Source organism: Zalophus californianus, chromosome 14, assembly GCF_009762305.2.
Source record: "Zalophus californianus isolate mZalCal1 chromosome 14, mZalCal1.pri.v2, whole genome shotgun sequence".
In the NCBI taxonomy this organism is placed as follows: Eukaryota; Metazoa; Chordata; class Mammalia; order Carnivora; family Otariidae; genus Zalophus; species Zalophus californianus.
This window is the reverse complement of record NC_045608.1, coordinates 25,998,928-26,024,411: the sequence shown is the minus strand read 5'-3', so window position 1 is coordinate 26,024,411 and position 25,484 is coordinate 25,998,928. Positions and strand designations below refer to the sequence as shown.

At 58.7% G+C, this 25,484-nt stretch overlaps 1 protein-coding gene across 3 annotated transcripts; it reads right to left on the bottom strand.

Moving 5' to 3' along the window:
* Positions 1-3,638: 3,638 nt before the first annotated feature.
* ADORA2A (adenosine A2a receptor) lies at positions 3,639-22,013 on the bottom strand. Of its 3 annotated transcripts, none has more exons than XM_027576466.2 (3): positions 13,271-14,171; positions 12,331-12,905; positions 3,639-5,442 (listed from the first exon to the last, which is right to left on the bottom strand). In XM_027576466.2, exons 2-3 carry the CDS (start codon positions 12,651-12,653, stop codon positions 4,536-4,538), a joined length of 1,230 nt encoding a protein of 409 aa, XP_027432267.1. In that variant the 5' UTR covers positions 12,654-12,905; positions 13,271-14,171; the 3' UTR covers positions 3,639-4,535. The 3 variants fall into 3 exon arrangements, with proteins under 3 accessions (XP_027432267.1, XP_027432268.1, XP_027432265.1); XM_027576467.2 differs by having other exon boundaries at positions 13,340-14,171; XM_027576464.2 differs by lacking the exon at positions 13,271-14,171 and adding an exon at positions 21,923-22,013 and having other exon boundaries at positions 3,641-5,442.
* Positions 22,014-25,484: the final 3,471 nt, after the last annotated feature.

Here is a 25,484-nt window from a genome sequence, read left to right as displayed (position 1 = left end):
CAGCCTCCTGATTGCCCAGTTGGATGCAACTTGTTCCTCCTCTGAACCTCCAGCACTTGTGTCCCACTCAGGGCCCTCACCTCTGGCCGCCCTGACAGGCTGCATCTAGCTTAGTTTCCTTAGTTGGTTGTTGGCTCCCTGTGCACCCCTGCTGACCCCCCTCCAGGCTTAGCATTCATCAGTAGGTGCTCATTAAGTTGTTGAGAGTGGAACAGAGTCAGGAGATGGGGCTCGAGTTCTAGCCTGCTCTGTCCTATCCAAGCCTTTGCTGAGAAGTTAGCTGGTCATCAGGTGCTAGTCTGACGGCTAATTCTGCAAAATTACACATACACACAGACACTTCCCTTGGGCAAGGCAAAGAATTGTGGACGGTTCCATGCAAAGCCTTTTCCACTGGCAGGGAAAAATCCCTCTGTCAGAGAACACTGGGTCTGTCTCACCTGTCGCCTGCCCAGCCTCATGCCGATGATACCCTCAGCCTGGCCTCTCTCTGCATCCAGCCCTTCTCTAAGCCTGGCTAGTGGGAGGGCAGGGGGGCTTGTGGGAAAGCTCTGCTGAGCTGCTCTTTCTCCTCTGGCAGAGGAAAGGGTCAGGGCAGAGCATCTAGAATGGTGCCTCCTGTACCTAGGCTCTAGGTTCTGCGTGCCCATCCCTGTCCTTTGAGGTTGTCTGAGTCATCTGACATTCTCCTGCCCCCTCCTGGCTCTGCAACCTGACAGGGGCTGTTCCAACAGTGACAGTCACAGCTAATGATGAGTGACAGCTGTAGCGAGGGGCACCTAGGGACAGAGGAGGGGTTGGAGTGAGGAGAGGGGGAGAGGTGATAATCTGACACTCTATAGAGCACCATCCACTTTTCAGAGTAAATAAAGACCTGGTAGGGACTGGCTTGTCCCACAGTCGACCTAGGTCCCCGCCAACACCTACGTAACCTCTTCCATCTCGGAGGGCTGTTGCCAGGCTCAGGCAGCACTTGGGCCCAGCACAGGATCTCGGGGGGTTGCCCACTGGAGCAGCCATGCCAGGTGTTATTTGGCACAGCAGGATAGGAGCTGCATTCTAGGTACAGAATGCCACGCTGACATACCATTCCTTTAGCCCCAAGCATGGGGGCAAATTGCACAGAACCATTCCCTCTCTCCAGGCACCTGGCTTCTGAGACCCGCCGGCTCCTGTTTTCCAACCACGGTTGAAAAGAAGACCATGGTCCCAGCTCTGGTAGACCCAGGGGGCATCATCACTCATTTCCTCTTACTCTCCAGGCTGTCCCTCATCCCTGCTCTGCTGTGGTTTGTCACTAGGGCTTGCCCCTTGTCAGCACATACAGAACTGAGGCTCTACGTCACTTCCCAAGTGGTTCTCTGGGGCCCAGAGCATTTTGTGTGAGGTCTCCTAGAGGAAAGGATTTTAACACAAGTGGGGAGAGCTGCAAAGGAAGGGTTTCAAGTGGAGGAGGGAAAGGGGAAGCTTCCAAGAGGGCCTGCCTCTCCTGAGGGCCAGTGATGATGAACCAGAACACAGGCTGAACCAGGCTTCTGCCCATAGGCCTCCCTGGGGGCCCTGGCCATTGCTGCCATGGAGAGGGGCTCAGGCCATCACCAGAGTAGGTTCTGTGATGGGACCCTTGTGCTCAGGACAGGTCTGAATGAGACATGCTATCCACTCTTAGCCCTTTGGGCAGAGCATGGAGAATGCAGGGGCCCTTGTACAGAGCTGTAGGGTTCAGAGCGGCCCTGGTAGTACCCCTGGCAGCCTGGCCTGGGGCAGACGCATCTGCACTCCGTAGGGCTGGGCCAAGCTTTACATCGACCTTATGCTGCTACTGTGGGCACCTATTTCTGTTGAAGTGGGCTTTGCCCATGTGTATGTTCGCGTGCACACACGTGTATTCTCTTATGGTCAGGGGGTGACGCATGCATCTGTTTATTTCTGTGCGTGTGCTCCTATACTCTAGGCATGACTCACAGTGGGAGCCTGCATGGGGGGCGGCGTATGGAAGTAGGGTACTGGGCCCCATGGGACCTGAGGAGGTAGAATTGTCTGGGCTCTGGAGCCAGGCTGCGGGCCGTCCCTAAGAGCACTTGGGGATCGGTAGTACCTGGGAGCCTTTCCTGAGCCCTTGGTCCTGTCCCTCCCTGGCCCCAAAGCCTACACGCATGTACTCAGTACCCAAAGCTCAGTACTTAAGAAGCCTCGGTAAAGACAGGCGAGACAATGTTTTTCCTTCTCTACCCTTGTGGTTCTCTTTCTGGCCTCTTCCCACCAACTGGTCACAAGGACCAACAGCATCCATACTCTTGGCCTCCTTAGAAACAACCCAGGCACTGCTCTACCCTCAGCCCATAGTCAGCACAGACCAAAGTGTGTAGGAGAGAGGGGGGAGCTGGTGTGGACAGGGATGGGCTTGTGCAATTATCTCAGTGCTTCTGTGCCCTGGCTGTCCATGAGAACCCCTGGGGAACTCTGGGGGAGGGCGCTAGGCTTTGGTGCTTTTCAAAGCACCTTAAGTATCTCTTCTGTGCAGCCAGCCTGGAGGACCTCTGATTGATGTAACGGTAAAATAGAGCCTAAAGCAAATCTGTGTTGGCTTAGAAGTACATATGCACCCGTGTAGTAAAGGCACAAAGATGTGCAGTGGAACCAAATGAAATCCTCGGAAAGCAGTCGTTTCCAGGTGTAGGAAGCAGGGTAATAATATGGGGGGGAGTCAGATGCTTCCACTGTAGTTGTAATGTTTCATTTATTGAGCAGAGTGGTGGGGACCTGGTATTATCTCATACTTTTTGGTTTGGTTGAAATAGTTCATCACAAGAGCATGGGTTTTGTAGTCAGACCTGGGTTTTAGGTTTATTTCTGCCACTTACTAGCTATGTGACCTGGGGCAAGTACTTAACCTCTCTGTTCAAAAGAGGTTGTTCAGTCGTCTGTGAAATGGGGCTCCCAGGGCTGTGTGAGGATTACCTGTGAAGTTCTAACACCCCTTCCCCCTCCCTGCCTGAGTGTGCTTATGAGACCTGAGGCCAGACTGGCCGTCCTGCGGCAGCAGATTGCTAACTTCCCCCTGGGCCTCAAACTCGTCCAGCATGGAAGGATGACACAGCCCCAGGGGCAGGCTTCAGAGCAGGAAACCGTATAGGTTTCTTTGTTGGGAGCAAGAAGTGGGGTGACTCCAGAGGAAGGGGAAGGCAGTTGAATCCTCACCCATATCTCTTTCCAGATCCCTCTGTGGCCTCTCGGCTAAGGGGTGGAGCAGGGCATGGGGAGAGTAGGCCACTCCTTTCAGGACTTAAGGAAGCAATGAGGGAGGGAGGAGCCACACTCCACACTGAGGGCTAGAGGGGTCATGGCCTCTGGAGGGAGAGCAGCTGGGAAGCCCCTCTTCCCACAACCCCCCCGTCTCACAGGAACACAGGTCTGGGGGCTGCTCAGGGGCATTTAGATTCTGGTGCATCCAGACAGCCTTTTCCCTCGGAAGATGGGAGCCTGTGAGGCACCCTCAGTCAGGCAGGGTGTCTGTCTGTTCTCTATGCACAAATGCACACACTCTCTCACACATGCAATATGCACCCCATATGTATGTGTGCCAGGCATGACTATGGAATGGGGAAAGGAACTCAGACACCATTCTCATTGGACAAGCTTAAAACACAACATGGCTCATTTTTATTTTATCTCAGAAAAAAACATTCCCTTCAGAAGGAAAGGCAGTTAGATAGGGCCTCTGACTGGGCAGCTCTGAGCTACCCAGGCACACTGCACGGTGGGCCAGTCCCCATTTCCTCCCCTGAGCCCACAGTCAGGCAGCACTCCATTACAACTCCCCGTCCTTGAGTCCAGCTTTGTGGCCCCCAAAGATGGCCCTGGGACTGATAGTGTAAGAAGTGCATGGCTGCTCATGGTAGCCAGAGAGGGCTGCCTGGGGCTCCCTGGGCTCACCCCTGGAGCGGGGTGAGCAGCAGGACTGACAACAGACCCAGCAACCAGGGAAGGAAGATAATTAAAAAAAAAAAAAAAAAGTATTCTTCACACTTAACATTTTCTCCTGGGGAAAAAAAAAAAAAAGAAAGAAAGAAAGAGAAAAATGCCACCTCTGGGCACAGCAGCTCCTGAACCCTTGGAAAGTCTGGGGAGGGTGGTCTGTGTGTGTGGTAGGGGGCCTGTTGGAGCCACCCTCCCCGCCCCCCAGCCTCAGGGCCGGCCAGCCTGCTCTGCCACAGCTGTTCTGCCAAGTCAAGGTGGTACTTCTAGATGCCACCAGAGTGGGGAACCAGGCCCTGCCCAGCCAAGATGCTCTGGTGCCGTGGCCTTGACCTGATGTAGGGCCTCCCAACGTGAAACGTCCACTTCCTCGGACTCCAAACCCTTCCTGCTCGGCCTCATGCTGCTCCAGCCAGGGCCCCCTCCTCTCAGTCCAAAGTGGGAACTGGCCATGAAAAGGGTCTCCAGGCACATTCACTCTTTTCCCAACGTGACTGGCTCTATCCACCAAAGAGAAAGATTTCCTTCCTGCAGGAAGGGGCAAATTCAGTGGATCATCAGGACACTCCTGCTCCATCCTGGGCCAGGGGACCCTCGAGGCCAGGGGACTCTGGGCATGCTCCCTTGTGCTCATGGCTGAGGAGCTCCACATCTGGGAGGCTCATGTCCCCATGGGACTCATGGGCACTCCCTCCACTCACCAGCCCCAGGGTGTAGCCATTGGGCCGCCGCTCAGGATGAGGGGCACTGCCATTGGCCCACACCCCAGGAGGATGGCCATTGAGGCGGAGGCTGATCTGCTCTCCATCACTGCCATGAGCTGCCAAGGCCCGGGCACTTGTGCCCCCTGCCTTGAAGGGCTCCCGCCGCCTCAGGATGTGGCTGCGGATGATCTTGCGGAAGGTCTGGCGGAACTCACGGATGCGGTAGGCATAGATGAAGGGGTTCACGACAGAATTGGTGTGGGAGAGGATGATGGTCAGGTACATGAGCCAGAGCGGGGCATGGCTACACTCTGGGCAGAAGAAGGTAAAGCAGTTGATGATGTGCAGGGGCAGCCAGCAGAGGGCAAAGAGCCCCACAATGATGGCCAGTGACTTGGCAGCATGGACCTCCTTCTGCAGCGTGGACCGAGCCCGCTCCCCCGGCAGAGGCTGGCTCTCCATCTGCTTCAGCTGTCGCCGAGCCGCCAGGAAGATCCGCAAGTAGACGCCCAGCATGAGCAGCAGGGGCACCAGGACACAGGCAAAGAAGTTGTAGTACACCATGTAGTTCATGGGGACCACATCCTCAAAGAGACAGGCCACCTGGCCCTCCCCACAGCCCTGTGAGTGGTTTTGGCCCCCCTCTGGCTGACCGCAGTTGTTCCAGCCCAGCATGGGAGTCAAGCCGATGGCAAACGACAGCACCCAGCAGACTGCAATGATGCCCTTGGCCCTTGTGCCAGTCACCAAGCCATTGTACCTGGGGAAAGGAGACCAGCATCAGAGGTCTGAAAAACCAAGGCTGGAGGGGGGCCAAGAGTCAGAAACCCAGAGAGGCACCCCATCCCCCACCCACTGGCTCGAAGGTCTTGGACTGGTCACTTCCTGCCTCCTAGCCTCAGAATCCTCCTCTATTCATGGCAGGTCCAAGCCCTGCCTTTTCCCACAGGAGCTAATGGGAGAGCAGGCTCCCTGGCAAGGAAGCCACTGCATAGACATTCAGATGATTACTAAATAGTATTACAAGTAGTCCTGGGACTCAATTAGTTCAGTCTGAGGGAATTTATACGTGAGAGAACTTATCACCTCCATGTTGATCTTAGTTGATGCTAGAATAAGTTTCCCCTTAGAGTGGGAATGGGTCAGGAGTGCAGACTCAATGGCTGGGGGCAGAACCTGCCAGATCAGATTGTAGATGATTCATGTCTCTTGTTCTCCATGCTCTTTCTTCCCCACTGAACTGAAGGTCTCCAGAAGCCCCCAAGGAGAGGTGGAAGTCCTGGGCAATAGACCCTCTCTCCCTTCCAAATTTGCTCACAGCCCTCTGGAGAGACACGACATCAGTATGTCTTAACATTCATGTAGCAGTCTTAACATTCAAGAGGAAAGAACTGCATGAGGTACTGAGGTCCAGAGAGGAAAAATATCTGCCTGAAATCACTCAGGACTCTATAGAGAGCCAGACTCAGTCCCAAACTCACAGTGTTGACCTGATCTGCCAGCCAGGAAGTTGATCCCAGGCCCACAGAAAAGGTGGCACAGATTTTATTGAAAGAATGGGCAGTCTGGGGCACTGGGTGGCTCAGTCATTTGGGTGCCTGCCTCTTGATTTCGGCTCAGGTCATGATCTCAGGGTCATGAGATCAAGCCCTGCATTTGCCTCTGTGTTGGGCAGGGAGCCTGCTTAAGATTCTCTCTCTCCCTCTGCCCCCCCCCCCCATGCACACCTGCACATGCACGCTCTCTCTCTCTCTCTCTCCAAAAAAAAAAAAAAAAGAGAGAATGGGCAATTAAAAAATCATCTCCCTGATTGAAGAAGGTGACCTCAGTGATCTCTGAGGGATGACCACTTGTTTAATGGTTTTGATTCTGGCAACAGCAGACTGCCCTCCCCTTCACCTGGTAAACCCTACCCATCCTTCTCATTCAGGCTAGATATCTTCCCTGAGAAGTTTCCTACCCAGGGGCAGCTAATCTCTACTCCATCTGGGCCCCTGAGGCCAGGGGCCCCTTGGGGGCAGGGTTTGTCTGCATCCATCTCTGCATCACCAGCATTGAGACAGGGACACACAGCAGATGTCCTTTACTTAATTCCAGAATGGGAAGCGTCCACAGAAACTATCTAGTCCATGGATGGCAAACATGGGCCTACAAGTAAGAAGTGTGTGAGGCAGGCTGGCAGGACATTTACTGTGCGTACAAGAGACAGTTTACGCCGCTCAGCTCCTGGCCGCCCATGCAGAATGTGTTTCTGGTGCCGCCAGATCTCAGAAGGGGCCGAAGAGCTGATTCTCTGGGTAAGATCGCCCGTGGTTTACATTTTGTCAACAAATTCAAATTAAGGGAAAAAAATATCTGCTGGCCTCTGACCTCTTATCTAATCCAACCACCTCATTTTATAGATGGGAAAACTGAAGCCTAAGGAGAGGAATGGATTTGCCGTGGACATATTAGGAGCCCAGTGCACCCTGGGCCAAGGTAAGTGTGTCAGTTCTGAATCTACGTCAGCTTTAAATCCAAACAGTAACTGGGCAGGGCCACCCCCAAGAGCCCTCAACCCCATTTAGCAGAGGCTTGGGTGCCTGCAACAGGGCTGGGCAGGAAGAAGGTCATGGACTTGACCATTTCCACCAAGCCGCAGAGAGCCTATGCTGCCCTGTTTCCTATTCTGGAGCCTCAAACACAAAGTCTCAGGCTCTCCCCCCCCCCCCCACTTAATACTTACACAGCACCTTTAGTACTCTACAAATTATAATTTATGTAATCTCATTGACTAGGAGGCTATTTTAATGTTGGTATTTTTCCTGAGAAAAGTGTATCCCTCCCTGAGTTCCAGCGCTGATGTGTTCCTGGTTTGGCCATGTTCTGTCACTCTGCATCTCTGAGCCTTAGTTTCCTCATTTGTAAAATGGCACTAAAAATCCAGGGCCTGTGAGCCCTGTCCCATGAGGGCAGAATGTAAAATCTGTGGGCGGAGATTACAGGGAGGTGGATTGTGAGTGAGGGCAAGTAAGAACTTCTCAGCTGAGCTGTGCACACAAGAAATGGGCTGCTTCAGGGAAAGTGAGCTTCCTGTCATTTGAGGCAAGCAAGCAGAAGCAAGCAGTTATAGGGATGGTGTAGAGGAGCCTGGAGACCACCTGCTTTGGGGATTTCCAAATTGTCCTCCAGCAGCCGACCTTCTTGCTCACATTCCCAGGCAACCACAGAGGTAGGGTGGTGAGGAAGGGAGGCAGCTTGATATTCACTGAATGAATGAGGTGGTGGGGACACCAGAGCCCAGCCTAAAGGCTTCCAGGACAGTTTGAAAATCCCTGGTCTGTTCAGCTGTCTGCTTTTACAGACAAGGAAACCCATGAGGGGAAGTCTGGCACTGCATTTTAAAATGGAAGCCCTTGTGGGGACAGAAACAAACACATGTTAATGGCACTTGCCTGTGCATGCAAAGAATATCTCTGACAGGTTTCCCGATGCTGACTTCCAGGAAGAGGACTGAAGGCAGGGCAGAGGACAAAAGGGGCGGTTTTTCACCATATACCCTGTTGTTCCTTTTTGATGTTTTAGTATGTGCAGGTAATAATTTATTTAAACACACACACACACACACACACACACACACACAGACATATCAAACAGATTAATTTTGTTATTCAGAAGAAAAGTCCTTAGGCTGAGAGCCCTGGACCCGGGCCCCTGGGGAACTGGAACAGCATTAGGGCCCAAACGGAATAACAGCCAAGCCACAGCCTGGCCCAGGGGCATCCCCTGGGCTGCGTCTATGACTGATGGTAGTCACATCTTGGCCTCCTGGGCCCCAGGCACAGACCGTCTAGTGTAAGTGGTGCCAAAGGCACCCAGCACAACACTCTGCCATTCAGGGGATCCCAGACGCATCACGGGGAGCAGGTGCCAGAGCACTGCTCACCAGGTTTGGAGGTACCTCTGCATCCCTGCGTCTTCCAGCTCACAGGCTGCCCCTTCCTGGGGACTCCCCATTACCCATGTTGGGGGCTCACTCTATGATCCAGGAATACCACCCACAACGCCAGCTGGGGCTTCTTGGGCATTTTCCCTACACTGAGAGAAGGTGGAGCTCTCTTTCCTAAATTGTCTGAAGGAGTCAGTGATCTGAGAACTGAAGAGCCACTGACCCATGAGTGAAACCCAAACTCTCTCCTGGGCATACGCAGGCCTGAGGCAGCCTCACACCCTCCCTGCCCTCCTGTTCTTCTGTCTGTCACCTCTCCCTGACCCAGAGCCCACATATTCCTTCCTTCCTTGGGGCCTTTGTCCAGGCTTGGCCCACTCCTGTTACACCTGCCCCCCACACATGCCCATCCTGTAAGACCCAGCCAGCATCACCTCCTCCAGGGAGCCCTCTCCCCAGTCTTGCCCTCCTTAGAAGCCAGGTACGTGGTTTTTGTCCCCATGGGGTGATTCACCACGTACACCTCAGGTCTTTGCACCAACTGCTACTCCATATGTGGCCTGTTTCCCAAGGACAGTGAGTGCTCACCAGGGGCTAATGTGAGAGGCAGGAGACCAGGGGCACAAAAAATAAAGTCTCTCACCCTAGGCTTTCCGTCCTTTGGGGATTACAAGAGCTCCCATCTCTGCCTCTGGCCAGGCTGCTTCTCACTGGCTTCCTGACTAAGCCCTGCCGTATGCAGCCCACCAGGGTCCCTGCACTTGGGAAGGAGCACAGATTTTTCTGATACTAAATTCTTCTAAGAAAGAGAGAGGGGCACCTGGGTGGCTCAGTTGGTTAAGCGTCTGACTTCGGCTCGGGTCATGATCTTGGGGTCCCGGGATTTGAGACCCACGTCAGGCTCCCTGCTCAGCGGGGAGTCTGCTTCTCCCTCTGCCCCTCCCCGGATTGTGCTCTGTCTCGCAAATAAATAAATAAAAAGTCTAAAAAAAGAGAGGGGGAGAAAGGAAAGCAAGGAAAGGAAAGGACAAGAAAAAAAAAAGGAAGGAAGGAAGAAGGGAAGGAAGGAGGCGAAAGAGGAAAGAGAGAGAGAACCGAAGGGCGGGTGACCCAGGCCTGGGGCTAGACGTGCAGGGCAGCAGTCAGGGGATGTGCCCCTTAGAGCAGCCAAACGCACCTACCGAGAGGAGCAGGGGCCAGCATGCAGAGGAGGGGAGATTCCCAGCTGGCAGCGGACATGGGGACAGGCAGGAGCGGGCAGCCTGGGTCGGGCAGTGGCTCCAGAGCTGCCAGGAGCTCTGGGTTCTTCACCTCGTTCCCCCTTGCACCCTCATGCACCTCGCCCTCCCCAGCCCAGGGCCCTTGAGGAATAAGAAAGTGGAGGGACCCAAGGAAGCCTGGAACGTCACGAAGGGCCCTGCAGGCCCCCGAGTCAGCAGACATTTTTCCTTCTCCTGCTCTGGCCTCCCCATGAGTAACACCAGGGTCATAACATCCGCCCTGGCCACAAGGCCGGGCTGTGAGGATCAAAGGAGAAACTGCGCTGACGTCCTCTGGCAACTTCGAGGCTCTCTGCCTGACGGGAGGATGAGCATGGTCATCCCTACAACTCCCAGATCCAAGAGATCCAGGCTGACCCTTCCAAAGCTTTATCAAGCGTTGCTCAAACGGCTAGGGTCTGGGCGGAACTAGGTCCTGCTCTGGAAGATCGTGGGAACTGGCGATACAGATGGGGCAGGGCAGGGCCAGGCTCCATTTAGGGACCCCGCTTTCAAACTCCAATAGCTCAAGAAAGAGCTGAATCCCCACCTGCTCCATCCCACCAACCCTCCTTCCTCCGGGCCCCATCACTCCCGTCCACTCACTGGACCCTTACAAAACCTTTGTGAGCTCAGCAGGACAGAGAGGCCCGTCCCCTTTTACAGATGAGGAAATGGGCCCAGAGAGCGACAGCTGACTTTTTATGATCACACAGCATGTCCCATACTCCTATATCAGGAATCACTCTCTTGACTCTCAGAATACAGAGAGATGAGAAAAAGAAGCCGAGATCCTTTCAATTGAGCCCCGATCTCTCCCTAGACTACTGTTGCCCTTTGAATCAGGAAAGGAAGTGAAAGCGAGGTCTCGGCTTCCCTACTCAATGTGCCCACCAGGGCTGGCCCAGGCTCGGCTCATGCTCAGCCTCGCCTAAAATAGACACCGATTCTCTCTAGTCTACCTGGGATCCTGAGGGATCCTGAGCCCAGTTCTGAGCTGTCCCTCAGTGAACCTGGACTCTGCACTATGAGGCCAGTCCTCTAATATTAAGGCTGGCCAGAGTCTCCTCTTTGACATGAGTCGTAAGCTCTCCTGAGACCAGAGCACCCTACAGGGCTACACGGGGCCCAGGCTCCTCCCTTCCTTTGAGCAGCATGAGGAGGGTGCCTGCTTCCCGCTTTGAGCCCACGTGATGGGAGTGGCCACCTACTGCAGGTCTGGGAGCCCGGGGCCACCCTGTGACCCTGTTCCCCAAAGACTGGAGTCTTGCGCTGGGTGACAGGCCACATTTCTTCCTAGGCCCAACTGTGCTGCCAACTCGTTGTGTGGCCCTGAGGGGCTGGCTCCCTTCTCTGAGCCTCATTTTTCCGTCCAGAAGATGACAGGAAGTGACCTCTAAGGGCCCCCTTGGGTTTGATACTCTAAATTTCCATTCTCACTGAACCCGCTCCTCTTCCTGGCTAGGTTGCACTTGGCCAGCACGGGGTTGCTGAGGCCTGCTCCACAGGTAGGCACTTCACCTGTTTGGGAGAATTCCCCACAGGGCCAGGTACCCTGGTCCTTTGAGACCTCCCTCAGGGTCTGCAGCCACCCAGGCTGTGGAACCCAGCTCCCAGATGTAGGGTCAAGGAGGTGGGGCAGGAGGTCCCCTCCCCCCTCACACACACACACACACACACACACACTCTGGGGGAGGGAGGTACTTCCTAGCTTCCCTCAGGGCCAGGTAGGTGGAGGCCACATTAAATGAACTCAGCCTCAGGGAAAGTCTTCATTTACACAGTCCAGGGCTGAAGTCACTTCACAGAAGATTCACCATGAAAACCCCCTCCACTAGCTGAGCCCACAAGCTCTCTCCAAGACCATGAGTACTTGCTGACCTGAGGAGCACCAAATTTGCATATTGGTCCAAGTGACTCACTGTGGCATTCAGCCAAATCACTTCCCCTCTCTGGGTCATTTTCCTAATGTGCAAACTGCAGCTGGCCCAGAGGAGCTGGAGGCGGGCAGGCGGGAGGGCTTCTGGCTCTGAGGGCCTGTGGTTTCCCGTGGTGCCCCGCCCCACCCCAGCATCATGCCGTGTGAGAAAATGGCCCAGATGCACCGCTCAGGCCTGGGCCACACACATCTGCCAACAGCCGAAGCAGCAGCCTCAACCACGCAGCTTGGGGAAGACCGGGGAGGGCCAGGGTGCCCAGTGCCCACAGGGATCAACTGGATCGGCACGGCTGCTGGCCGTGTGCCGGGCCCTGGGCAGCCCCAGACTGAGCCCCATGGAGCTGTCCTCCGCTCAAACACGCAGACATCAAAGACCGAACCCGGACCCTGGGTTCACCCGGACCCTGGCTGGGCGCAGAGCAGACCTTGGCACAGGCAGCCTTTTCACAGGTGTGAACCCCGGCATGAGGCGTGCCAAGGAAGAGAACAGGGGCAACCCACCGCGCCCAGACCCCAGCTCACCGGAGTGGGATGCGGATGGCGATGTAGCGGTCAATGGCGATGGCCAGGAGGCTGAAGATGGAGCTCTGCGTGAGGACCAGGACAAAGCAGGCGAAGAAGAGACAGTTGTGGCAGGCCGCACAGAACCCTGTGCTGATGGTGATGGCGAACGGGATAGCGAGGACTCCCACAGCAATGTCGGCTGCCGCCAGGGACACCACGAAGTAGTTGGTGACGTTCTGCAGGTTGCTGTTCAGCCACACGGCCCAGCACACCAGCACGTTGCCCAGGATGGCCAGCACGGCAATGGCCAGCTCCACCATGATGTACACCCAGGAGACCATGGTGGGCACGGCTGCAGACAGGCAGGGTCAGCAAGGACGCGGGCCAGGCCAGCTCACGGTCCATAGCTGCAGTGCAGCTGGCCCTGCCCAGGCCCCTGAGCCCCTTCTTCACAGGAGCCGAGAGCCTCCCTGCCTGGGAGGGGGGCTCCCCAAGGGCTTTTCACAGCCCACTCTGAGTCTCCAGAAACTGGGCCCTTTTCAGGGGCCCCGGCGGCATCTTGGCTCAGCTCAGCTTCGTAGTCCCCAAGGCACCTGCCAAGGGAGAAGCCTCGTGAGGAGCTGGACCGCAAAGCGGGCAAAGCGGAAGACTCCCCGGGGGGCGGCCATCAGTCGCACTCACCAGCGCCCTCCCCGCAGGCCAGGCGTCGGCCTGAGGACAACCCGCTGTGCCCCGCCCCTCCCGCCCTGGACACGGGGCTGGTCATCAGCCTCAGCCCTTGTGTTTTCTAGGGGAGACAGGAATCTTTTAAAGTTAAGTCACCTGTGTTGCCCCCCATGCTCAGCTCCCCAAGCCTTTTGTGGCAGCCCTCAGTCTCCTGGGTCCCTGAGCTCACTGCCACCCCCAGGACCCTTCCAGAAAGGCCCCCTCACTCCTCGGCTCTCCCAGGCCCACATACCTTCTCTCTCGGCCAGCCTCAGTCCTCTCCGTCCCCCAAGAGCTTTCCCTGGGAACCACCAGGACCTACCTACGCCGCTAGGTTAAGGAGAGGCCCAGAGACATCTAGAGCTCTGATCTGGAAGGACCTGGGTGGCCCGTCTGGTCCTGTCTCCCACTGCTGGCAGGTGAGCCCCCAGGCCCTTGCTGGTGACGCTGCACAGTGTGGAGGAGCAGGCACAGAGGGGGCCCGCCCCTCAGCAGCCCCTGACAGCTGACGGCACGTCTGGGGGGGGGGGGCGGCCTCCCCTCCCTCCTCCCACACCTGCTCCCCAACCTGCTCCTCTGCCTGGCTGATGCCAGCATAGGCTAAGTTTAGTGTGGTGCTGGGCAGAAAGCAGGGCGCTCAGCCAGGACTTGCTGGGGAACTGCAGGCAAGGATGGTTTTTTCTTTTCTAGGCCTCAGTTTCCTCATTGATACCATGAGGAGATCAGACCCCAGAGAGCCTCTGGGGACCGCTGCAGCTCTCACTCGTGATTCCATGAGAAGGAAATAAATAGATCTGAAAGGGCTCCTCCAGAGTCAAAACGTCATAGAAATGTAAGGAATGACACCCCGCAGAAGCACAAGCAGAAGTCAAGGTCTCGGGCTCCCCCAGCCCAAACTCCCAGGGTTCCCTTGAGCTTGTGAAATGGTCTCCATCTCCCACTACCAGCCTGGGGGCCTCTCCCAACTGCCGCTGCCCCCACCTGTCACTCACAGGTGCTGCCTCGCAGTGTCCCCTCATGCCACATCCACCCCCTCCTCCGGTCCTGGGCCCTCACGGGGCCCCAGGTGCGCACGGGCAGTAGCTGCTGCCTGCCTGGGGGCAAGAGGCCCGAAGTTGCCTTTCAGCTGCCCACACATGGGCTCAGGAAAGTGTGTCCTCCCTCACTCCTGCAGGACACAAGGTAGGACTGGTAACCTTGGGGGAAGGTGACTCATGGTCCCTTGCCATGTTCCAAGGGCCAGGCTCCTCCCACCCCATCCAGGAGGTGACAGAGGGCTGCACCAGAGGAACACAAGTCTCCTTCTAACTCCAGTGTGCCTCAGGCGGCTGGACCTACACCCGAGGGCTAGGCCCTGTGCCCACCGGGAGGCTCCAGTGGAGCACCCAACACCGGGAAACAGGACAGTCCCTGAAAAGTGGAGGGGTTCCCGCAGCCTGGGGCAGACCCCATGGGCTTCTCCCAGGCCCGGCAGGGGCCCACTACGCAGGGACCGTGAATGAATCCCAAGACCCCAGTATACGCAGGGTACCTGCCAGCCAACTGCTCACGAAGCATGTCACTGGCAGAGGAGGGCCAGACCAAGTCCCCCAGTACTATCACTGGCCCCAGGGTCCCTGGCCTAGAGCCCAAAGCAGCACTCACCAGGGACACCCCCCCCCGCCCCCCAACTGCAGAAGCTGTGTGTCTGGGCTCTAGTTTTCACCCAGCAGAAGGGAAGTGACAGGCCCAAGACTGCCTGCCACACAGGGGCCTCCCAGGTCCAGCAGTAGAGGCAGCAGGCCACTGTCCAGTGGGGTCTGGCCAGGCCCAGTAAGCCTCAGGGACCCTGCCTCCCACTACCTGTGAGCTGTCTGCCCTCTAGCCTCTTCACCATCACCCGTCACCCTTCTGACCTGGACTTACGGTCTCTCCAGGGGAATTTGCATTGAGAGGCGCCACAGCCTCTGCCAATCTGACCAGCCCAGGCTAGAGGCCTGACTTGGCCCCAGACCTTTGTCCAGATTCAGAAGGCCCTTCCTGGGGAAAGACGACGTAGGACCACCAGTGGTCCACTTGACCCAAATATGTATCACATTTCTGTGGAGCTGAGGCCGGGCTGCCCTATCCCACTGCCCAAAGCCCTGCTGATGGGGTCACACCACCAGCACCTGTCCTGGATGCCAGGTTGACTCCATGAGCCAGGATGCCTGGATTAGAAAGGCCTTTTCAAGGGGCCTAACCCAGCCCTCTGTTTGGTGAGGCTCTCCTGGCAGCCCTGGGTACCTGCCTGCAAACCCCCAGTCCTCAGGGCCTCCCCACCACCTTCTGCGCTATGGGCTTCCATGGTGAACAGCACCCGGTACCAACACTCTTCCTGACGACACTGAAGCCACATGCCTGCTGTACACCATGCCTGGGGTGCCCTCCCCATCTCACTGGGTGCAGCAGATCCTCCTGCCCAAGTCAGTCCTGCAAGGAGCTAATGCCCCTGACAGCTGGGTCCTAAAAGGCTGCCTCCTTGCACATCTGGCTCTGCATCTGCCCTTCCTACAGCATTCCTGTGGGTTCTTCCAGCTGCTGCCACCTCATCCTGGGGTGAGGCTGGCCTGGCCCCACAGGCAGACTGGGCATCTGTAAACCAGAGTGCCAGCCCCCAAGCAGAGAACATCAGTGGAGCCCAAGGCACCAGGGGACAGACAGGGCAGGAAGAAGGCTGAACAGCCCCCTACTGGAGCTGTTCTGTGGGAAGGTTGGGAGCTTCCCAGCCACAGGTGGGCAAATCAGCCCAGGGGGTGGGGGCACCCTAACTTGTGGCCTCTGTCAGACTTTCATGGTGTAAATGCTCCCAGGATAGCCAATTTCAAGCTACTAATGTGTCACTGACAAGAAATGGGAATTGGCACACACAGCTCAAGAGAGCCTGTGTCACTGGGCTCTGGCCACCCCTGAGCCACCAAGCCCTGCGCTCTCCCAGGATGCCGGGACTCTACTCCAGACCCTCTTAGCAGAGGCAGCCTGCTTGGGAGCTCACAATATGAGGGCATGGTGACAATGGGCTCATCTATTCTCGTTGGCCCCATGAGCCCCATTTTACAGATGAGGAAGCTAAGTCCCAAAGAGGTTAACGACCTCCTCCAGCCTTACCGAGAGCATGAAAGGGTGGGATAGAGCTGAGAGAAATGCCCATGGAAAACACAGCAGCAGGAAGATTTCCTGGGGCCTCCTGGCCCCTCTCAGCTTCCCTCCCTTCAGAGGCCTCCCAGAGCGACAGGAAGGTCTGAGGCCCACGGGGAGGGGGCCAGGGGTGGAGCCAGGATCTGGCAATTTCCTATCCCTCTCTGCTGGCTCTATCTAATTAATTCTTGAGTCATCTGTTGCTAGCCAGGAAAGGAAATTAAATGTTAATAATGTAATATTTCCCTCTGATTATCCCTTTCTGGGGACAGGGCAGAGGGCAGAAGCTGTCCCATAAAAACTAGAGACACGTGCTGGGGAACATGCACGATGAGCCTCGAAGGGACAGCCCTGTAGGATTCCCAGCAGTCAGATTCAAAGCTGCTGCTGCTTCTGGCTTTCCTCCTCACCCCCACCGACCTGGCCACTTTATTTAAAACTCCATTTAATCAAAACCCACATATTTCCTGGCCCACTTCTGGCTCCTTTTAAGTCACACCTAGCAAGGCTTTCTGTACACATGCCCAGATGGTGGCTGTACCCCCCCAGAGTCTACTGGACGGAGGTGCCTGCTAGCTTCCAGGTAGGACCCTGTCCCTCTGCTCCTAGGTGCTGCACAAGGCAACATACCAGGCCCAGTGTAGGGACGCGGACCTGGAATAACCATGCTCGGCCCAGTGCTGGGCTCCAGAATCCTGGCCCGAGACTCTCCTGTTACTTTCTCATAGCAAACGTTCCACCAGTGCCTACTCTGTGCCAAGCAGCATCCCAGCTGCAGGATCACAGGGAGGGAGCTCTGTACCACATGCTGCTGAGCCTGGCCCCAGCAGGGTCCTGAGCCTACAGTGCCTACAGTGCGGGACCTTGAAGGAGGACTTGTCCCAGGAGACTGCTGAGAGCCAGCTGCTACCCTAGCGTGCAGTCACTCCCTGCCTCCAGGGCCTCAGTTCCCACTGATGATGAGCCTGCAAACCACAATTTCGAAGCACCGGAGCAAAACTCGAGCTAAGAAAGACAAGCAACAGCACCCCAAATATGGAGATTCATTCATTCGGGAAGAGACGAAGGTAATAATCTAATAATGCTTTTCAAAGACATTTAGGATCTTTAAAGAACTGAAAAAAGGAGTAGCATCCACAAGCAAGAATGAGAACTTATGACTCGACTGGCAGAAATGAAACAAGAACAGATGAACGTGAACAAGAAATAATAAAAAGTCCCCGAAATGAAAAATAAAGGGACCGAGGCAAAGAACACAATCCACATGCTGCGCTTCAGGCATGCACACAGTTGGGAGACACCTGCGGATTTGAGCGCTCACCAGCACTGAGGAATTATCACAGCAACTTCCCAAAGACACAAAGCCCATGAGGAGATAAAGTTGAGGGGCGTGGAAGGTAGATGGAGAAGTACCCACACCTGTCTCATGGGAGCTCAGTCAGCGTGGAGAGGGCAACAGGCAAAGAAGAAACAGCGGGACAGGCAGCTCTGCTCCAGCTCTCAGCCACAAGCCCGCTGCTGGCTCTGCCGTGACTAGTCTTTGGAGCGGCCCGGGCCTGGGCACACGCCTCCCAGAACCCCAGGGGCCCTGGAAGCTACCAAGCCCCTCTCCAAACCCATCGGTTGGAGTGGGACAAGTGTCTTCCTGTACTGCCTGGAGGTGAGCAACCATGGAGCACTGGGGCCCCGGGCCTCTCTCCTTCCCTCCCTGCAGGACAACTTCAGGACCATGGTGCAGGCCGGGCCCGAAGTACCAGGCAGACATCCAGTGGTCCCCCCCCTCCCCCACCGCCCCTCTGGAGGCTGCCCTTTTCAGCCCCAGGGGCAGGATGTGGGCAGGAACTGGTGGGGTGGAGGGCCAGCTCCCTGTACTGAATCCGGCCCCTCGAGCAGCCTCCACATCATCGGCTCCTGGGGCCACAGGGCCTGCCCCAACTCCTTTCTCCCCACAGGGGCGCCCAGAGGCCCTCTCCCATCTCCACACAACCAGGCCAGATACGGGGAGAGTCTGCGTCCTCCCAGCCGGAGGTCTCCATTCACCGCCTCACTGGCCACCTCTCTGACAGGCTCCCCTCCAAGTCACCCCACACACAAGGTGCTGGGTGCCCATTCTGTGGTGGAAGGAGCTTAGGAGGGATCCCACTCCTGCTCCATCCCACACTCCCTGAGATCCCGAGCAAGAGTCTTCCCCTTTGCACCGAGGCTCCGGTGAGACGGCACCCTAGGACGTGCTTGGCACCCACACCTCCCTCAAATGCATCCTCTAATGGTGGGATGACAGGCACTATGAGGCCTGAAGGGGATACGGCAGGGGGAGGTGGGTCCTAGATGGCCCTAGTGGGCCTGGGTGGGGCCCTGGCAGAAGGCTGGTCTGTTGGAGGCAGGAGCTCCTTAGACAGTGGCCCCACTGAGGATGGGAGGGAAGCAGACCCCCTTTCTGGGGTCCCTGGGACGAAGGTGTGATGACGCAGCCCTGGAAGCTGAAGGGAGAGGGTGAGAGCATTAGCCAGCAAGGGCAGCACGGCCCCGTGGGCTGCACCGGACGCCACGCGGCTCCGCCACTGCTCCTTGTTAACTCAGTGGCCCCCAGTACCTGGCAGCAGCGGCAGAAAGGGGAGCCGCAGAAAGACAGCACCAGCCCCTGCCCAGCATCTTCGGAGACAGGCGTGTCCTGCAGAAGGGAGTCTGGGCCCAAAGCAGTCTGGATGGTTTCCCAGAGGAGGGGCCACTTGGGCGGGGCTTGGAGGACAGGGAAATGAGGGGAGGGAGGGGGGAGACTCCAGGCAAATACAACAGCCTGTATGAGGCTCAGAGGCCTGTCAGAGACAGCTTGGGGGGGGGGGGTCCTGGAAAGCTGGAGCACCCTGTCTTCCCTGTGTACCTCCCACCCCCCACCCCCCAGGCTGGAGTGAGAGACAGCTGCTCCTCACCTCCATCCAGACCTTCCCCTCCCCTGCAGGATCCCGTGGACCCCACTCTGCCAGGGCCCTTTTCGCGATTCTGTAGGCAGGGGCTGAGGGACCTTTGCCACTTAACCTGCCCCTTCGCACCACCTAGTGCTCCCAGGCCCTGTCCAGAAGGTGAGCAGTCTCCTGGGGGCCTCCTCTCTGCATCCCAGCTCCAAGCTCCTGCCCATTTCCCACTTCCCTCCCCCGATCTGGGCCCAGCACAGACTTCCAGGGTACCGCCCTCAGGCACTGCACCCCAACCATTGCCTCCCGACCATGAAGTAACAACCCCTCCCTTCTGTGACTGCTGATGCTTCTTGGGCCCAGACCCTTTCCCTGGGAGTTGGGACTTGTTCCTTTTGCCTGCTCAGCACCTGACTCCCGGTGTCTCCTCAGCAGCCCCTGACACACACCCCAAAACCCCTTCTCGGCATCCTTCATGCCGTGGCCCACCCTCTGGTCATCTTCCCCTTAGCCTCCCTTGTGCACATCTTTCAGCACCCAGTCTGAGTTGCGGCAGACGAGACAAACGCCACAAGATGGTTGAGCTGGCGATTGCAGCCCATCGGGGTAAGGTAGCTCAGGAATGAAACAGGTTAAATGTTGCAGGGTGTGGTGCCCTGAAGCCAAGTGCTTGCCACCAAGCGAACTCCAGGCCACATGTCCCTCTGTGATCCCCTGTGGTGTGCCCCCCTCCACGCAGGGCCAACAGCCTCCCTCTGGGGTTCCCCAGCTCAAGCACAGACCCCAACCCGTCCTCTGGTTCTGACCTGCCCCTTTCATGCCCATCTCTCATTTACTCTCCATCACAACCCTGTACGTCGAGCGTGGTTCTTTCCATCATGCTTGTTTCACAGATAAGACAGCGAGTGTGCCAAGGAGGCAAGACCAGAACCCAGGTTTGGGCATCGAAATCTGCCGCCCATTGGGCTGCCCTTGAAGCCCGCCATTGCTCTCTTGGTCTGTGGGCTCCTAGGGGGCAGGACCACGGTGTGGTTGGGGGCCTGCACCCCACAGACCAACATGAGGGAGGGCAACATGCAGGGCCCCAAAGGTTAGCCAGGACTGACCTGGCCCAAAGCCTCTCACCTGCCATCCATGTCTGGGCTGCCCTCAGCTTCTCTGAGGTTATCAGCAGGGAAGCTGGCTTAGCCCAGAGCCTGGTCTACACTGAGGGGATTAGGATGGAGGGGCAGTGGCCCGAGGGACACTAAAACCTGGGAGAGCCAGGGAGACCCTAAAGGGCAAGGACAGAGCAAAGAGGTGTTGACACCACTACCTGTGGACAGGCCTCGGTGAGGAGCTCCCGTCATGGACCTGCTGAGACCCGAGATGGGGAGCTGGCCCACAGGGCAGGGCTGTGCCAGCCCAGCCAGTGCCTCCAGGACCAGCCACAGCAGGACTGAAGAGGGAGCCCCGGACCCCACAACATCCTCTCTGGCCCACTGCACTCCAAAGAGCTCCCCATCACGGGCCCCACGGTCGGGGTGGGGGGCGGACAACCAGGGGCAACCATGGTGGGGCATGGAGGTAACACAGAGCATGTTCTGGAGGGTGCAGAGGCTGGCTGGACAGCAGAGGCCAAAGGGAGGGCAGCCTGAGTCCTGGGCCACAGGTGAGCACTGGCCCTGTGGGTGGAAACGGGCCTGGGTGCTCCCTGCGATGGTGAGGGAACGCGGGACAAAGGGGCAGCCGAATCCTACCCCAGAGGCCAACCACAGTTCCAGTCCTAGGGAATGGGGTAGGGGGAGACCTGCCCTCCCGCTTCTTCTCCCGCCACAGATCCCTCGGCCTCCGCCTTGGCCTCCACCGTCCTCCCATTTTACAGTCTGGAAAGTTAAAGTCTAAAGCGGCATGGCGGTGCCGGGAACGCAGAGGTCTCCGCTCCGCGGGCCCGCGGCCCCCTCCTTGAGCCTTTGGGCCGTCCTGCGCCAAATCCCTCGAGGGCCGCCACCATTCCCGCCATTCCTACCTCCGCTCAGGGCAGCCCGGCAGACGGCCAGGCCCACTCCGAGGCGTGCACCCACCCTGCCCGGCCTCCGGACTCCCCTGGGTCCCCTAAGTCCGGGTCCCGCCACCACTGTCCCCGGAACGCTCCCGCCTCGGCCCAGCGTTCCCGACTCCCCTTCTCGCCGCGCCCCAGGCGTTCGGGATGCCGAGCGTCTGCCCTCGCCGCCGTTCCTCCCCCGGAATGCGGTCCCCGCCCTGGGCTGCTCCACCTGCGGAAGCCCTCTCTCGCGCCCCCCGCCCCTGCCGGGGATGCGACCCGCCCTCCCTCGGGCCGCACCTCTGCGCCCCCAGCCCACCCCCGCCGGGCGCGTCCGGAAGGTTAGCCGAGTGCCCTGGGGCCGGCCTGTGGCGCCTAGACGGACCGACGGACGTTCCCCGCACGTCACCTGCGGGTCCAGACGCCTGCCCCCCCAACCCCCGCCGCCCGGGCCATCAGGCTCTCGCGCCCCCTCCCCTCCCCGCCTACCCGTGCGCACCTTCCGGTTCAGTTTGGAGCGGCCCGGAGGGTCCGCACTACCGCCCCCCCGACCGGGCTTAAGACGTGCGCCCGCGCCTGAGCCGCCCCTGCACCCGCCCGGCATTCCAGTCCCCGCCTCGGGGCAGAGCTCGGACCCCAGCCCTGTGAACTCGCTCTCGGGGTGGCGGGAAGAGAGGGTCGGGACGGCCGGGTGCCCTGAAGGGAGGGGTCCCGAGCCACCCGTCCCTCCCAGCCCCTCAACCTCCGACGGCCCCATGCCGCCCGGCCGCCCGCCAGGGACCCTCGGGACCCCGGACCGGAGACCCCGGCTGACCTGCCGCTCGCGCGCCGGCTCCCGCTGTCTCCGCGGCGGCTCGGGCTCGGGCTCCGACCGCGGCGCTCACGGGCGCCCCCTGCAGGCGGCTTCGAGACTCGCACTGTCCCCGCCCCGCCCCGCCGCGCGGGGAAACCGAGGCCCTGAGTGCGCCTGGGATGGGAGCAGCAGGCCTGCGAGCCTGGACGATGCCGGCGGTAGGACGAGGCCACGACGAGCTGGACAGCGCCACATCCCTGCCCGCGGCCCCCCAGCGTGTTCTTCCTGGCTCGCGTCCGTCTGGCCACCTCCAGCGCCACACCCCCTCCCCTTCGATGAGTGGCCCGGCCCGAGTTCTCCTCCCCGCCCGGCCCTCGGCCCGCACTCCCTTTCCTCCAAGAAGACTGCAGGGCTGTCCCTGCAGCTCTGGTCCTCCCGGGGCTCTGCTATATCCCTTATCATTGTAGCTGAGTTGGGTCAGCGCCTGCCTTTGTCATCCGTCCCCAGTGTCCACCTGTGATCTGGGAAGTGCGCAGGGGCCACCTCCTCCTCAAGTCCTTCCATGGCTGCACTGTTCCTGAAGGCTAAGACCCAGCCTCCCTCCCTAGGCACTCAAGGCCTTCAGCCACCAGGCCCTGCCTGGTCTCTGGCTTTGCCCTCCCTTCCTGAGCCCTGCCCCAGGTTGTGGGGAGGGGGGCTTGGGGTGGGGGGTAGCCTCAGCTCAAAGGATGCCTCTAGGAAGCCCACCCCGATTTCCAGTGGCCCCTCTGACTGCCCCAGCACAGACTCTGGGCCAGGGCCCCTCCTGTTCTTACAGCCTCTGGGGCCCAGTTGGGACCTGTCCCCCACCTCCACTTCTCTAAGCGAACACTAACCTGGAATCTTAGACTCGGGCTGGGAATCCATCCTCCCCTCACCCCCAGGCCCATGTTTTAAGGACTTCAAATTGGGAAGGACCTCACAATGGCCCCAGTCCAGCCATACAAGGGGATGTTCCTTCTACCCTTGCATCAGCGCAGCCGGGGTAACCCCAATTCGGTGCACAGCAAGAGGAACTGTATCAGACAGCCAGAGGCCAGGGCATTGGCGGCCAAGGGCTCATGGGAACCCTTGCATTCTTGAACCTCTGGGGGCCGGCGGGGTCATGGTGAGAAGCCCAGGAGAGGGGCTTGTGCAGGGTCAGACCGGACCCTAGAGCTGAGGGCCCCCGTAGGAGCATGGTGTCTCCTACAGGGGGAGAGCGCCAGTAGGCGGTGGGAGCCCAGGCTCAGCTGAGGAACTAGAGTCTGAGGCTGTGCCCATCACTTGCCTGGAGTCAGCCAGCCTCCACTGCCTGGCAGCCTCCTCCAGCTCTTTCCTGAGCCTGAGCTCCTGTCCCCATTCAGCTGGCTCAGGTCCCCAGGTTCCTGTTTTCCCTAATATCCAGGATTAGGATAGGCCATGGGGGATGGAGGAGTGTGGGCTGGGAGGGGTCAGGACCCCAACACAACTCCAGGTGTTGGTGAGGCACATGCGAGATTTTTCAAATTGGGAACAGTCCCTGGATGCCTTTCCAACCTCCAGCCTGGCCCTTCCCCACCTTGGTCCCCCATCCCCCAGTGTAGGCCTTTGTAGCCCCCGCCCCCTTCCCACTCACCTCCTGTGAGGGGCGATGGGCACCAAAGGAAAGAGCCCCCCCCACACACACACACCAGGCAGGGACACTGCCTCTGGGACTGCCCCCCCGGGGCTGCACTGCTGCTGTGTTTTTCCCTCAGCCTTGAGGTTCCCGTTGCCTCACGTGTAAAATGGAACTGTGTTGTTTCTGCCCTGCCACCTCCTGAGCCAGAGGCAGACGATGAGGTACCAGCTGGGGGCGCTGCCTGGCCAGGGGATCCTCTCCCATGCCCTTGCTTCTGTGCCATCTCATGGGATAAGCTGCTCCTATAGTGGAGATAAAACCCTGCTGCCCACACCTGTCGGGCCCCTATTCATTCAAGCCCTCACTCAACAAACACGCAAGGAACAACTTGTCTTGAGTCACCTGGGGCCTAGAAGGGGAAGGGACTGTGGGGTTTCATGGGGCAGAGACCAACACTCAGCCACCCTGGGGCCGGGGGTGAGTCCACTCTTGCCCCGCCAGCCCCCATCACAGGCCCCTGCCATTTCCATTCTGGGGCCCAGCACCTTCCCCACCCAGACCTCCCCACGTGTGACTGGCCATGCATACACCCGTCTCCCCGCCAGACGGGCCCCCCTCAGCCCGGGGACTGAGGGCTTCGTTCCTACAGCTGGTCCTCGGGCAGCCCCCAGCTCCTCGGCATGGGCGCCCCAGGCCACAGGCGATCAGGCAGGGGTTGGTTCGACCCCAGGGCCAGCTCCTCGGGGCCCCTGGGAGCTGCCCATGCTGGAAGCACCACCATGCCCCCAGCCAGTTAGAGGCAGAGGGAGCTAGCAGCTCCAGTGGCCCCGTGTCACCTGCAGTGTGCCTCTGTCCAGGGCTCTGGTGAAGCCATTGCCTAGACAGCACACACCCGGGCCCGTCCAGCTCGGCAGCGACAGAAAGCAGGCATGGGGGAGGGCTGTTCACAAACCCTGCTTCCCCGCACCGGGCAGACGCGCTCGTAGCTGAGCCGCATCTCCCGGCCTTCCCGCACTAGGGCCCCCCCACCCCTGTGCTCTTGGCACCAGCACCGTGTTGGCTTTGTTGCCCCCTCACTGGTGCTGTGCCCTCAGCCTGGAGAGCACTCCTCAGGTGTCTTGGCTGGAAGGGAGGCCCCTGTGTGGGCCCGATGGAGCTCCGACGGTGGGGCACAGGCCTGCCGATCCTCAGGCGTGGGGATGCCCCTGGCAGGCCCCACTTTCTACCTCTGGGCCTCGGTGCCCCTGCCCAGCCCCAGGTCAGGCTTTGAAGGCTACGGGTGCCCGCCCTTCCTTCCGTCCAAGCCCAGGCCCCTCAGGGGTGCCGGCTGGGCTTTCTCTTGCTCCAGATTTCTTGGTCTCAGACTGCCCCCCCCCGCCGGCTTTGTTCCTGTCCAGGATGCACCTGGGTGGCCTCTGGACCCTGATTGTTTGCTTCTGGGGCCAGCTGGGCCACATCAGGGGGAAAGCAATGGCAGACCCAGGACAAAGCACCCGGTGGGTGCTGGGGCCAGTGTCCCCGCGAACTAACCAGGCCATCCTGAGGTACTCACCAACTTCTCCTTCAAATGGGAGGGGCACTGCACACTTCCTGGGGCTCTGGAATTGAGGAAGTGGGGGACCTCTTGCGTAGACTAAAGCAGGCCCCAAGAAGACAGATTCATGCCAGAGGAAGCTCCCCAAACCATCTGAAGGCGCGGCAGCCACAACAGCAGGGCGCTGACCCCCCAGCCCAGTCCCCAGAAAGATGCTCCAGCCCACACTGGCTTCTGGCTGTCAGACAGCAACCCCACTAGGAACTCTGTGCCTCTGAGCTAATCTGGGCACACGTGTGCAGATGTGGGAGCTGAGGTCCCGACAGGAGAGGGACCTCCTCCTGGGCTACAGGGTGGACAGGGACCGCATGCATGCCAGGGCCTGTCGCTCACCACCTGAAGAATGGCTCTAAGCCAGGAGCCCAGGC